General features: G+C 52.3%; 2 protein-coding genes across 3 annotated transcripts; both read left to right on the top strand.

Annotated features, from left to right (window-relative positions):
* Positions 1-625: 625 nt before the first annotated feature.
* LOC127587994 (rab GTPase-binding effector protein 1-like) lies at positions 626-8,464 on the top strand. 2 transcript variants are annotated; one of them, XM_052046478.1, is made up of 18 exons: positions 626-822; positions 1,625-1,753; positions 1,970-2,173; positions 2,248-2,408; positions 2,546-2,665; positions 2,738-2,873; positions 3,045-3,223; positions 3,302-3,412; positions 3,485-3,940; positions 4,462-4,566; positions 4,647-4,763; positions 4,843-4,941; positions 5,008-5,148; positions 5,327-5,516; positions 5,606-5,661; positions 6,342-6,440; positions 6,539-6,655; positions 6,739-8,464. In XM_052046478.1, exons 1-18 carry the CDS (start codon positions 777-779, stop codon positions 6,838-6,840), a joined length of 2,568 nt encoding a protein of 855 aa, XP_051902438.1. In that variant the 5' UTR covers positions 626-776; the 3' UTR covers positions 6,841-8,464. The 2 variants fall into 2 exon arrangements, with proteins under 2 accessions (XP_051902438.1, XP_051902439.1); XM_052046479.1 differs by lacking the exons at positions 626-822; positions 1,625-1,753; positions 1,970-2,173 and having other exon boundaries at positions 2,261-2,408; positions 2,496-2,665.
* Positions 8,465-8,801: 337 nt separating this feature from the next.
* On the top strand, positions 8,802-13,427 carry LOC127588019 (myelin protein zero-like protein 1). The gene is made up of 6 exons (XM_052046508.1): positions 8,802-8,962; positions 10,113-10,294; positions 10,491-10,701; positions 11,130-11,259; positions 12,350-12,455; positions 12,587-13,427. Exons 1-6 carry the CDS (start codon positions 8,890-8,892, stop codon positions 12,680-12,682), a joined length of 798 nt encoding a protein of 265 aa, XP_051902468.1. The 5' UTR covers positions 8,802-8,889; the 3' UTR covers positions 12,683-13,427.
* The last annotated feature ends 597 nt before the right edge of the window (positions 13,428-14,024 follow it).

Genomic DNA, 14,024 nt, shown 5'->3' with positions numbered 1-14,024 from the left:
AAGCATAGGTGTCAAACTCAGGCCCTGGAGGCCCGCCGCCCTGCATGTTTTCCAAGTCTCCCTGTTGCAACACACCTGATTCAAATGATCAGATCATCAGCAAGCTCTGAGCAAGCCTGACGTTGAACCTGTTCATTAGGGGGTGTTAAATTGTCTCAATTTCTCAATTGAATGTAAATTTTCTCCTTTGTCGTAGCGGCTCACTGGTAAACGTTTTCAATAAACCGAACATTGTGGTAGGCACAACACAAAGTTGGCTGTTTCCTTCGTCTTTAAGAGTCACAAACTCGGAGGACAGTTTCACCTTGAAAATGGCCACTTTCAAGGTATAGAATGTAGCGACCAAAAAAACTGTTAAAACAATTGAAAATAATTAGGTTGTTTATCCTTCAGATGGAGTTCCGGTTGTTTGCGCGACACGGAAACCGGAAACTCGTACGCCTGCGTATTTTTAACCGGAAATACGTAATGGTCCACCGAGCACAGTGTCTATTTGGCCCCCCAAAAAAGCGCGGTTTAGGTGGTGGTGTTGATATAGTGTTTACGTGCTGTTTTATAAAATCCAAAGTATTCTATTTACCTTTGGCCGCCATTTAATGGCACACAACATGGCTAAGTACACTGGTCAGACATTTACTTTGAAGCGTCAAGCGGACGTGGCGTGTATTCTGTTCGTCATCTTGATGCTGCCTGTCATGTTGTTAGCCTGGCTTGCGAGACACTCCTAGCTCGGATCCCCTTCCTCATCGTCAGTGTCCCCCTCCCCTCAACGAGCCATGGCCGAGCAGGCCGCAGGAGCCCCTCCGTCGTCGCAACATGACGGTAATACGTCTCGGTGTTTCGCGACGTTTTACGGCGCATCGGTGTGCGGAAGGGTTAGCCCTGCGCTTGGTTAGCGGCCTCGGCATCTTTTGACAACATTAGCTCTGTAGCATCACCCCCATCCCCGATCCACCAACGGGGCGACGTGTCTCACACACACACAGACACACACAGACACAGACACACAGACACACACACACACTCACCCGCGCGCGCTCATAAACACACGCACGCACGCGCGCGCACACACGCACACAAACAAGCAGAGACAGTAGGTCACTCATGATCAGCTCATGTTGTGCAAGTGTATTGATGTTAATTGTGAATAAAGTGAGATGTGACAACATTCCGTAACGCGTTAATATATGTTGATTTGAGCTAACTGCTGTGGCTAGACGTAGCATGTTGTGCTAACTTGCTAAGTGTCATAATGGTGCGTATTAAGCGTCTCATTATTATTATCACTATTGGTGATAACACGCGTGCTATTCTGCAGCTACAAACATGGTGTCGTCACTCCGCCCCCCTCATTTCCCACGTTTTCAATTAGTCCACGTTCCTCACGATAACCTTCGCAAAGCGATCCACGCGTTTTGCATGTTTACGTCACGCTTCTCCACCATCACAGTATTCGGCTCACGATCAAGTTCTTGGGGAACTTGTTGTCATGTTCCGAAATTTCTCCACAAAGCCAAACCATTCCAAAAATAGTGTTCCGCTCATTCGGGAGATGGTAATAAGAATATTTTTGTCCACATTCTGAGGTAGGGGCGGGGGAAAACCTTCCAATTTGTCCTTTCAGACGAGCTCCAGCAGCGAATGGAGGCCCTGGAGCGGGAGAGGGCTGAATTGGGCAAAGCCAAGCAGCAGCTGGAGGCCGAGTTCAACCAGAAGAGAGCCAAGTTCAAAGAGCTCTATTTGGCCAAAGAGGGTAAGAGAGCGCCTCGCGGTGAGAATTTACTCCAAACTGGAATTCACGATGGCGCAGTGGCAAAGAATTCACGTGATTTATGCGCACACGGTTAGGCAAGTTGTATCCAATCATCTAACATCTTTATCGCCCATCGGCCCAATCGTCAAGGCTGCCGCAATCCGATGATAATTCCCATGAGAATCCTCAAATCGGTTTTGGTTTATTCTTCTCCAGAGGATCTGAAGAGGCAGACGTCAGCTCTGGAGTCGGCCCAGTCGGAGCTGAGCGCCGCACAGGCCCAGCTGACCCAGGCCCGCTCCGAGATCGAGACCATCAAGGCGGTGGCCACGGTGTCGGAGAACACCAAGCAGGAGGCCATCGATCAGGTCCGCGGCCAGTGGCAGGAGGAGGTGGCGTCGCTGCAGGCCATCATGAAAGGCACGTTGAGACCCCCCCCCCCACCCACACTCCCCCTCCTTGTGTCGTAACGCGCGTGTCACGTCCCGCCTCAGAAACCGTTTGCGAGTACGAGGTCCAGTTCCACCAGCGTCTGGAGCAGGAGCGAGCCCAGTGGGGCCAGTACCGCGAGGCCGTGGAGAGGGAGGTGGCAGACCTCAGGCGGCGGCTCGACGAGCCCCAGGAGGAGCAAAACCTGGAGGACGACATGAAGAAGGTACGCTCGCCGCTCACCTCGGGCGGGGCCGCCTCGAGCGTGGAAGCGTCAACTCTGGTTTTCATGATATTTTGCCAAAATCTACAGCCGAATGATACCTCAATGCAATGCGCTCGCTGTCCTTGCTTGCTGGAAAGGCTCAAGAGGATGCGGAGAAGCTCCGCTCGGTGGTCATGCCCATGGAACAGGAGATCGGCGCGCTGAAAGCCAAGCTGTCGGCGGCCGAGGACAGGGTCAAGGAACTCGAGGCGTCCAAGGTCAAGCTTTTGAGCATTCAAACGTTGCAAGAAGAAGAAAGTCATGATATTAAAAAAAAAAAATCACGCCAGGTGAAGGAGCTCAACCACGTTTTGGAGGCGGAGAAGTCGTGTCGCACCGACCTGGAGATGTACGTGGCCGTGCTCAACACGCAGAAGTCGGTCCTGCAGGAGGACGCCGAGAAACTGCGGCGGGAGCTTCACGAAGGTCATTGAAATCCAGTCCACAAAAAAAAAAAAAAAAACACGCGACATGAAAAGAGCAAAAAAGTTCATGGACACAGAAAGGAAAAAAAAAATATTCAATTGAAAGCCCCCCCCCCCCACCCCCATTTTGTCTCCCCGCTTTTTTATCTTTGTACGCGTCGGTCGGGTCCAGTGTGCCACAAGCTGGAGCTGGAGCGGCAGCAGCACAACCAGCTCAAGCACACGTGGCAGCGAGCCAACGATCAGTTCCTGGAGTCGCAGCGCCTCCTCATGAGGGACATGCAGAGGATCGAGAGCGTGCTCTCCTCCGAGCAGCTGCGGCAGGTGGAGGAGATCAAGAAGAAAGACCAGGTCCGCCCGCGGAGAAACTGCAAATGGCCGTGAAGTCCCGCTCGGGCCTTTGCCGCCTTGACGCCGCGTCTCTTGCAGGAAGACGACGAGAAGGAGAGGCTGAGCCAAATGAAGGATCTGCACGAGGAAGACGGCGCGGACAACACGGAGCCCTTGGAGGACATCTTCCTGGGCTTGAGCGTTGAGGAGGTGCTGGATGACTTTCACCTTATTATTTTGCTGGTTTGCTGCGGCCTCCATCTTTGGCTTTGCCCTCCCCAGGCGCCGACCGACCACAGCGCCCACGGCTCCATGCACTCGCTGGACGCCGACTCGGTGCCCGGCGGCCCGCCGGACCCCTACAGGGAGAACCTGCGCAGGGTGCAGTCCACCGACAGCCTGGGCTCCTCCCTGTCGGCCACGCCGGGCCTGAACCACAAGGCCAAGTCGGCCGGCCACTTGGACGAGTCCGACTTCGGGCCCCTGGTGGGGGCCGACTGCGGCGCGGCGGCGGACGCCGGCCTGGGAGACGGCGGCTCCGTCGGTTCCGTCAAGCTGACGGCCAGCCACTTCCTGCTCACCAAAGATCAGGAGAAGGCCATCAAGGCCATGACGCCCGAGCAGGAGGAGACGGCGTCGCTGCTCTCTAGCATCTCGCAAGCCCCCGACGCCGCCTACTTGCCCCCTGCCGGCTACCGACTGGTCAGCGACAGCGAGTGGAACCTGCTGCAGCAGGAGGTGCGTTGAAATGGCGAACGCAATTGAGGCCCGGCCAAAAATGGAGCAGCTGGCCTACGTAGGATTGGGGGGGGGGTGCACCAGAAATGCACATCGACACAACCTGGGCTAAATTTAAGCTCCTCCCCACATGAGGAAAATTAGGTCACATGGGCAATAGTGAACTGTGAGATGTGGGTGGGGGGGGGGGATACTTATGTAACCATTTTCTTGGTGACACTTGTTGCTAGGCAGACACTTGTTGCTAGGCAGAACTTGCGGCGCACAATTTCCTTAAAAAGCAACCGGAGGCCTTCTTTATTCAAAAATAACTTTAGAATCACAAACATCTAAAAATGTGATTGATACTTTTTTTCATCTATTTAAAAATAAAATTAAAAAAATATATATATAATATAATAATAATGTGTTGTCTGTTTTATATTACAATGCATTGATGAGCAACTGCGTTGGACGGAGCGCTCGCATCGGTGTGCCTAATCCTGCGTCCCCCCCCCGACGGGCTTTGTTTGCCTCCTCAGGTGAAGAACGCGGGCAGGAAGCTGGGCCGCCGCTGCGACATGTGCTCCAACTACGAGAAGCAGCTGCAGGCCATCCAGGGCCAGGAAGCCGACACTCGAGATCAGGTCCGCCCCGTCGCGGCGCTGCGCCTGCGCCTGCGCCTGCGTTTGGGCCCGCTCTCGAGTGTTGACGACTCGCTCCGCAGGTCAAAAAACTGCAGGCGATGCTGCGGCAGGCCAACGATCACCTGGAGAGGAGCGTGGCCGACAAACAAAGCCTGGAAGATTCCGTCAAGCTGGGGAACGAGGAAACCGCCGCCAAGGTCACTTGATGTTTTCCCACCTGGGTTTCGCTTCAACGGCCAAATGTTTCACACCCCGGGCCTTTCTTTTGCGCGGCAGGTGTCGGCCCTCGTCCGACGAGTCCAGGAGTCGGAAAGGCTGCTGGCCACGCTTCAGGAGGCCTTCGGCGAAGCCAAGAGGAACACGCAAGGACAGATGGTGAGCGTCGGGCGCGGCACCCGGGGGGGGGGCACGGCCTTCCTCACCTTTCCTTGTGCTTTGGAGGCCGCGCTGGCGCAGTCGCGCGAGCAACTGGCCGACGAGCTGAGCCGACTCCAGCGGGACAACGAGAGCCTGCAGGGAAAACGCCGTCTCCACTCGGAGCTGCTGGAGCAAGACGGCTTCGCCATGCCCGACAACGTGCAAGTACGTGCTCGGCCGGCTCTAGATTTCGGTCTACTTTCCAGACGAAACCTTTCACTCATTGTGAGTGTGTCTGGAAACGCGAGTTCCAGGTTCATGGTGTACTCTTAAAAACCCAGAAACCACCATGTCGTCTTGCTTCCCTGTCTCGCGTGTTTCGATTGCGCGGCGGCGGGCTCAGGAGCTCCAGGCGACGGTGCTGCGGCTGCGCGAGGACACGGCGACGCTGCGGACGTCGGCCGAGCACACGGAGGAGAAGCTGATGGCGGAGATCCTCTTCCTCAAGGAGCAGATCCAAGCCGAGCAGTGCCTCAAGGAGAACCTGGAGGACACGCTGCAGACGGAGATCGAAGGCTGCAAGGAGGAGATCGGTGAGACTCGCCAACACGCGCCGCCGCCCGCCATCCTCACCCGCAACCGAAATATGGTGATCCTGTTCCTGGTGTGTCTTCCTGAACAGCTTCCTTCTCCGGTTTGAAGACGGAACTGCAGCGGCTAAAAATGGAGAAGGAGCAGGTTGGATTTGTTCTCCAATCGCACTTTGAATGTTTCAAGAATGGAAAAGCCGCTCGAGCCGCCGAAGTGAATTCCATTTTTGATGTCGGATCACGTTACGACGACCCCTCAGTTGTCAAATTAGTGCTCACTCATAACATGCAGTTGGCCCACAAGTGGGCTCTCCAATGTGGTGCTGAAGTAAGAGTGGAAAAAGTCAAGACGAGTGGGCCTCACTCGTGAGGATCAAGATTTGGGCTGCGACGATCGCATATTTGGACAGTCAAATTTCATTTTTGATGTCGGATCACGTTGCGACGACCCCTCAGTTGTCAATTAGTGCTCACTCATAACGCGCAGTTGGCCCACAAGTGGGCTCTCCAATGTGGTGCTGAAGTAAGAGTGGAAAAAGTCAAGACGAGTGAGCCTCACTCGTGAGGATCAAGATTTGGGCTGCGACGATTGCATATTTGGACAGTCAAATATTTGACGACGAATCGGATCAAATCCAGCCGTTTGTTCAGTATCCAGCTCGACATTATTCCCGTCGGCCAAAGGTGGCGCTGGTACATTGTCTTCGGAGTGAAAAGACGCCATCGGAGCACACGGATCTCAACCGCGTGGCGGGGGCTCAAACGGCTTTCCATATTGGGCTCCCTGTGTCGGCTTGCCCGTTGACGCCGCCCCGTACGTTTGTGCAGTTGCAGATCAGTTTGTCGCAAAAGACGGAGCGGCTGGAAAGCATCCGAAGCTTGAGGATCGGCCTGGAGCAGCAGCTGAGGGAGCTCCACGCCGCCAAGGTGCTTTTCTCGTTTAGTCTGGGCCGCACATGTGACGCGCTGGCATTTTTTAGAATCTGCTTCACGTCAAACTTGCACTGTGCGCGTGTGTGCCGTAGAGTGCGCTAGAGAGTCAGGTGTTTGAAGAGAAAGACCGAGCCCAGCGCTTGCAGACGGAGCTGGATGTCAGCGAGCAGGTCCAGAAGGACTTTGTCAAGCTTTCGCAGACGCTACAGGTAACACAGAGAAAAAAAAAACAAAAAACACGCAAATTCGAGCCGAAGGCCGTTCTTGAGTCGCCCGCCATTTTTGTTGCCAGGTGCAGCTGGAGCGAATACGACAGGCGGACTCTTTGGAGCGAATCAGACTCATTCTCAACGACACCAACTTGACCGACATCAACCAGCTTCCGGATACATGATAGCGCGCCTGCGGGGAAAAGTGCCTCCTCCCTTCGTTCTTTCTGCATCCCCCCCCCGAACACGATCGATCGATCGATCCTCCTCCTCCTCCTCGTAAGCGTTACGAAAGAAGCGAAGGCAGGTAGGAAGGAGCAGCGCTGGCCTTTTTTAATGTACATTTAAGTGGTGGAGTCGTGATGAAGAAAAAGCACTACTCAAAACACTGCAAACGTGCATATGGATGGTTGGGGGTGGGGGGGGGGGGGTCCCCATCTTTCCTGTGGATGTCTTGCTCCTACTGTAGATATGACTCTTTTAAAAACAAAATTCTGATTAGCTTTAAAAAAAATAATATCAGATTGGTCCATAATCGTTGATCTCGCTTGTTGGTCGTCTCATCCCTTTGATGTGGGGTCCCCCCCCCCCCCCCACCACCACCAGGGGGTCTCAAACTGGGGTCCAGACCTCAAGGGTTCACAGACTACTATAAAAATAATCCAACAATAATAATCAATGATTTTCTCTCATTTCAAGTATATACCCCCCCCCCCAACAAAATACATTTGTTTAGAGGAAAAATATCCAGAGCAATGCAACTTTTTTTTCCTCTTACAAAAACACTTAACAAAGCCACTTTTGCCCCTCGGCATTTAGCGACCCACATAATAGTTCTGCTCAGAGTCCCCCCCCCCCCCCCGCTACCCGGTAAAGTTTGAGAACGCCTCTTTTGCACCCGACAACAATGACACGAGATGGACCGAATGAAATTGTTGCACGAGAATCCAATCCAAAAGGCGACGCTGCCGTCTTGCAATTTTTCTTGGAGAAACTCATGCGACGTGAGTTTTAATTCTTCGGATTTTACCCCCCACCCACCCACCCACCCCAGGTGAGTACAAAGGGCATCCGTGTGTGTGTTTGTGAAACTGCGGACCCTCCGAACAGGACCACCTTCCCAAATTGCTCTCATTTCACAACCCAGAGGAAGTCATGGAAAGATTCAATCGTTGCAGTGGACGTTCAATTTGTCAAAAAGCAATCCAAGCGCCGCGCGCCACGGCCAAATCTATTCGCCGTGGGTGTTTTTCAACAGGTGGGTACAGAAGATGGTCACCTTGTTCGAGAAGTTCAAAGCTTGTACATAACTGTAATGACGCACGGATCCCTGTAGATGGCGGCAATGAATCGCTTTGGATTCAGGTCAAAATCTCACCTCGTCTCATGTTGATAATGCGCGAGGGGACGCCAGCACGTTTTGAAGTCAAGACAAGTTGCGGCACCTACCAGGCAAGAGGAACCTACGATGTCAACAGTTTGTGTCATGGGTGGTTGTCGAAAGCGTGGAAGCATCGTGAATGGCAAATAAATAACAATCACCCACTTTCATCGTGAGTCATGCAGCGAGTCACCGTTGCCCACTGTGCATATTTTCAGTTTTTTTGCACTGTCTTAGTCTTATTTTTGTGGCTTTAAAGTTTAGCGTCACAAACGCATAAACACAATGTCAGCATTAAATTCACTATTTGACTTGAAATGACTTTTTGGGACAAAAAGACCGCTTTCTGTGTTTTTCGGTTAGAAACTTTTTTTTTTTTTTTGGAGGCCAGCCCATGTTCTCCTGTCAAATAATTGAAGAATGCAAAACAGGAACTCTGGTTTGAATACAGCTGCCTGTGAATGAGTCAAGTTTCCTGAAATAAAAGCTCCTCACCGTTTGAAGTGAAGTCAATCATATTTTTATCCTGTGTTGACACCCCCCCCCCAAAAAAAAAGGATCTCCCCCAGTTCACGCGCGCCGCTCGTGGCATCGCACCGTGCCCACCCAGAGGTTCCGCTCGCCTATTTTCGGTCTGGGCAAATCTGCCACATCCAACGTGGCGAACGCGTTTGCGTGTCGCGCACCGACAAGAGCCAAAGTGGAGGCTGTATCGTGGTGCAATACACCGCTTGGCCGACAGGCGCCGTGTGCGGTGCTGCTGCTGCGCCACTCGGCCGCGAAGAAGAGATCGACGCTGCAGCGAGGAGGGTGGGGAAAAAAATTCACCAACTCCTCGTTTTTTAACGACACAATGGAGCATAAACGGCATTATACGGTTTCAACGCGTGGTTTACTGACTGGATTTATGGTTTTAATTCTTTCGGGTGAGTACAAAGTAGTCATGAAATGTGTTATGTTGTTTTTTTTTACCCCCCTTATCCCCGGGCGGGTTGTGATTTCAGGGCACTCGACGACGTTTTCTTGAGGATCATTTGGGGAGACACCATCACGCAATTTCTCTCCTTAATGTCGCATATTGAGATTTAAGGGTCTCTCGTTAACACGGTCGAACTCGTTTCTGGCTCGCGTCGCGTTCGAAAAAGCTTCGTATCAACCCGACCTCTCTCGAGGGAGTGAGCTAGTCGGAGGTTTTGCAAAAAAAGCGGAACAAAACACAAACAAGCCCGGTTGGCCTCTCCGGGGCCGCACAATTCGAGAAACTGCGCGCATTTCTCGATTCAAACAACATTTGCCCGCCGTGTTAATCTAATTGGTATTCGTCGGGAAATATAATGCAATACTCGCTAACATAAACGCCTGAAATGAACCCCAAAATACCCGACGATCCGAAAGCAACGCTTTGTTGACATCGGTGTGTCGTGAGGGCATCCGCATTTCTCTGTCAAATGAGCGCCTTCTTCATATTCGTGTTGTCTAAAACGCCCTTAAAACTACAGCGAGGCCGACATTGAATGTAAACTGTTCCAAACCGCTAACGTCGTGAGCTTAGCATTCACATCCTGAGGTGTGCCAACGGCTGTTTACAACCCGGTACCACATCCCTAACCCGATTCCGGACGTCGATAACTGCGATATTTTTGAATAGCCGACGAGACGTAATTACCTTCCGACCCCCCACCCCCACCCCCAAAAAAATGTATACATGTCGTTTCCCCTAAAATATCAACTAATCATCATAGCCAGAATGGGAGACGCAGAATAAGTCACTTCTACTTTTGACTTTCTGAGGGGCAGAAGGACTGACTAACGCTCGCTTCCCTGTTTTGGCGTTGCGAAATGTGCGCACGGATTCGATACAGACCTTGCTTGTGTGCATCGCTGGTTCCTGAGCTCGAATACTGTGCGTAAATAGCCAAAAGCTTTTTAAAAACTGCTCAAATGGCGTTTTTGAATGAAATGTGCTACAAAGTTGAATGCACCTAAAAAGATTTGAAAACAAACATCTCTAATAAAACATAACATGCAAATGTCAGTTTCTTCAAAGTTCCCTTCCAATCTTTCTCCGTTTTTCAGCCCGGACGCCAACGCTGGCCATCGACATCTACACCGAGGCCGAGGTGATGGTGGAGAACGGGACGGCGTGCGTCCTCCGCTGCACCTTCAAGTCCAACGAGGTGGTCAGCAGCCACATCACCGTCACCTGGAACTTCCAGTCCAGTCAGCCCGACAACCAGTTCTCCAAGGCGCCGTACGCGGTGAGACGTGAAGCGGCGCCGTCTGTGCCGGCGCCCGCCGGGGGTTCCCGCTGCACAATGTAAAGATTCTGTCTTTGTTTGTTCCTTCCTTCCTTCCTTCCTTCCTTCCTTCCTTCCTTCCTTCCTTCCTTCCTTCCTTCCTTCCTTCCTTCCTTCCTTCCTTCCTTCCTTCCTTCCTTCCTTCCTTCCACGGCAGATCTTTTACTTTTACGACGGGAAAGCGGCCCCCTCGCCAAAGGAGTTCAAAGACCGAGTGCAGTTCATCGGCGACATCAACAAGAAGGACGTGTCCATACGACTCAACCCGGCGCAGTTCAGCGACAACGGCACCTACTTCTGCGACGTGAAGAATCCGCCCGACTTCACCGGCACGCCGGCGCGAACCGAGCTGCGCGTGGTCTCCAGAGGTGAGCGCCGCTCGCCTGCCCGCTAAAAAATTTCGGGGCTGAAATTTCGCCATGCTGATTCTCAAAGTGCCGCGTGGGCTCCCTCTAGTGGTGTTTGAAAGAATAACTGCACAATGAGTTTGTTTTGGCTCCACATTCTTGCGTGTTTGTTGTCAGTTCTTGGAAAGTGTGCGGCTGCGTGTGGCGGCTCGCTCGCCTCACTTGGCAACATTCCCCAGCAATACGTCAAACCTCTCCGCAGAAGCCCCCCCCCCACTCCTGCTCAAGCACAATTTGATATGAAAATTGTATTTACGCTCGAGGCTTCAAATGAGACCATTTGGTGATGCGTGATGGATGCCGCGAGCTGACCTGACGTCACATTCACCGGTGGTGTTGTTGTTGTTGTTGTTTTTTTTTTTCCTGCGGGGGCGGCGGCGCTTGCGCAGGATCTCTCCCTCGGGGCAACACGGCCGTCATTGTCGGAGCGGTGTGCGGCGTTTTGGCCCTGCTGCTGCTCATCCTGGTGGCCGTCTGCATCGTCATGAAGGTGCTGCACAGCCGCCACGATTACGAAGGGTAGGTCGCCCGCCCCGCCCGCCTCTCGGCGCCCTTCGCGTTGACCCTCCCGTTGACCTCTCTGACCTGATTTGGTTTGCATCTCGACAAATGACTCACGCCGGAAATCGGGCGACGTGGTGAAATTTCATACTGAGACTTAAATGCACCAAAACTTTGCGGGTGAACTTTATTTGACCTTGGTCGCCAGCAGCCCCCCCCCCACACACACACACAGAAGTGAATGCGCTTCAGTTGCAATGTGGGAAAAGGCCTTCCGGGTCAAAGTTCACCTGCAAAGCTTTCGACTGCATTTGAGGCGCAAGCGTGCTTTCTTGAATGGGCGCGGCGGTCTAACAGTGCGGCACGGCTGCCATTTTGATCTTTGCGGTTTTCCCGCCGCCTGGCGAACCGAACCCCCTGCCGGCAACTTGACTTGGGTGCGGAACGGTCGTTTCCGCCGGGGCCGTCGGCCATCTTTGGGGTTACTGTTTGCGCCGGTGCCGCTTGCTTCCGTCCCTTGTTTGCTCTCACCGTGCCGTTGTTTGTCCCCCCCATCCCCCACCCCAGTTTCCGCTGCACGCTCGCTTGGCCCGCTCGGTCACGGAAGCATGTTGCCATCGCTTTCTACTCACATGGCGCATCGCACGCATACCCTCTGGTTCCGTTTTACACGCCGTTTGGCAATCAAAAGATTTCCCATTTGGTCGCCTCTTCCCGTTTCTCGCTTGGAATCTGCTGGTGAGCGGCTTCCAAAAGAGACCGCAAGGAGGGCGGGGGGGAGAAGAGAAGCGGCCGTCAAACAGGCCAAAGTCCACGGGTCACGACCTTATGGTGCCATCAGCTCTTTGCAAGGGAGAGACTGGAAGAGTCACAGAAAGACGCCCTTGCAAATGATTCCATCCTGAAAATTTTGCGAGTAGTCTCAAGTCCTCCAGGCAGCTTCGGCGCCTCACCTGCCCATCACTCGCTTTCATTTTTCTTTTTTTTTTTCTTATTCATGTTTGTATTTTATTTTTTATTTTTTTTTTGTGGTTGGGTGGGTCCATTTCGTCCTCGTCTCTTCACTGTGCAACGACGACACCGTGGCGAAACCGTACCCCCAAACTAGCTGTATAAACTTGGAAAACGCGCGCACCCCGCCGCCGCAGCCCATCAAGAAGAGCGAGCCTAAGCTGGAGGCCCCCACGAGTACCAGCCGTCCGGGCCAAGTGCAGGTAGGAGCTCAGGGGACTCCAGCGCGCCGCGCCCGTATGATGAGACTGGGGGGGGGGGGCGGACACGCTCAACGCGGGGGTTGGCGGCGGCGATGGCGGCGAAATGACCTCAAGTCTTGTGTCTGTGGCAGGGCCCGGTGATATACGTCCAGTTGGACCACTCAGGCAGCAAAAACTCCTTCCACAAGATGGAGCCGGTGGTCTACGCCGACATTCGCAAAAACTGAAACGGACTGGGAAGGGGGGGGGGCGCACGCGCAACGACAGAGTCCCAAACACACACACAGACACTCAAGCATCAGACCTCTTGCATCCGCCGCCGCTGCTCCCGGGAACGCTCCCCTCTTTGTACAGCAAGCTTTTTTTTGGGGGGGGGGGGGTCGGGGGGTTTCCACCATCACGTCCACCTTCCATCGTCATTGTTGGGTTGTTTTGAAATATTCTCGCAGCCACCAATTGCCGCCGCAGCCTTTGGACACACCCGACAGAAATTTCCAAAGGCTCTCGACATTCCTTCTTCGGCCAACGAGATTTTCTTTTAGGAGCCCGGACGACATCGGATTGACTTTTTTTTTTTTTTTTTTTTAACAGCTTAGAGATGGTTTTTGTCATTTCACGTTTCCATGCCAGGAAATGCACGTCCATCATCGGCGATGGCAACTCTATTGGTGACAATTATTCCACAAAGTAGGAAAATCCAAAAGGTGTCATATTCAAAATTTTTGTGCGTGCGATCCACTAACGGGTGGGCTGGCCCGACGATTGTCGGTGTTGTCTTTTCTTCCGCACTTCAAACGTTTTGAAAAAAAACTTTATTTTGAAAATTCATATCTCTACAAGTTTACATTTTCATTTGCATGTGGAAAAAAAAACGATAAAAATGTTCTCCTGGTGCTTGCATGCGATGACTAAAGTGATGATCCTGTAAAAAGAAGAAAAAAAAAGGGCCAAACATCTTTGCCGTAACCATGGTAACCAGCTTTAAAGTACGTTTTTATTTTGGGGGGCCAAAATGAGTTGTTGTGAGTGACGTCATTCACCCGTGCCGTTGACTCAAGTGTCTTCCGGTCACGTGGCCGCGCCCCGCTAATTTGCGCTCAAGAGCCGCGCTAGCAGGCGTGAACAATTATGACAAAAAAAAGAAGCCACCAAAGGTCAGTAGTTGCTAAATCAAACAAAATTGACTGTCATAGTACAATTATTTAATAACAAAAAATCTCAAACTACTATCCTCGTAAAAAAAAAAAATCTTGAGTTGTCTTCGTTTTTGTTTAACAAAATGTCAACAATTAGCTAAAACATTGCTGAGTCATTGTCGGTGAAAAATTGCATTCCAGCTTGTTTCCTTTAAAATTCTTTTGCAGTTTCTCCACATTGACTTAGTTAAGTCATTCGTGGGGGGGGGGGGGGTGGAGAAGGGTGATACGTGTGTGCTTTTCTTTGAATGGAAAATTGTGGTTTGTGTCCTTAGCTTGTTAGCATGCTAGCATGTTGTGCTTCACTGTTGCAGGCACCGCTCGCTTATTATTTAACGAGTTCGCTAAGCGTCTTCCCCCCCCACCAAAAAGT

Source organism: Hippocampus zosterae, chromosome 16 (genome assembly GCF_025434085.1).
Source record: "Hippocampus zosterae strain Florida chromosome 16, ASM2543408v3, whole genome shotgun sequence".
Lineage (NCBI taxonomy): Eukaryota > Metazoa > Chordata > Actinopteri > Syngnathiformes > Syngnathidae > Hippocampus > Hippocampus zosterae.
Note: the sequence above shows the minus strand (reverse complement) of the source record. Positions and strands in the feature narration are given on the sequence as shown.

Excerpts from the sequence above, each read along its gene's own strand:
- LOC127587994 (XM_052046478.1), top strand. The coding sequence starts at position 777 with ATGGCCGAGCAGGCCGCAGGAGCCCCTCCGTCGTCGCAACATGACG. Across the intron at positions 823-1,624 it reads TCCGTCGTCGCAACATGACG|ACGAGCTCCAGCAGCGAATG; the intron begins GTAATACGTCTC and ends TTGTCCTTTCAG. Across the intron at positions 5,662-6,341 it reads TAAAAATGGAGAAGGAGCAG|TTGCAGATCAGTTTGTCGCA; the intron begins GTTGGATTTGTT and ends ACGTTTGTGCAG.
- LOC127588019 (XM_052046508.1), top strand. The coding sequence starts at position 8,890 with ATGGAGCATAAACGGCATTATACGGTTTCAACGCGTGGTTTACTGACT. Across the intron at positions 8,963-10,112 it reads TATGGTTTTAATTCTTTCGG|CCCGGACGCCAACGCTGGCC; the intron begins GTGAGTACAAAG and ends TCCGTTTTTCAG. Across the intron at positions 12,456-12,586 it reads GCCGTCCGGGCCAAGTGCAG|GGCCCGGTGATATACGTCCA; the intron begins GTAGGAGCTCAG and ends TGTCTGTGGCAG.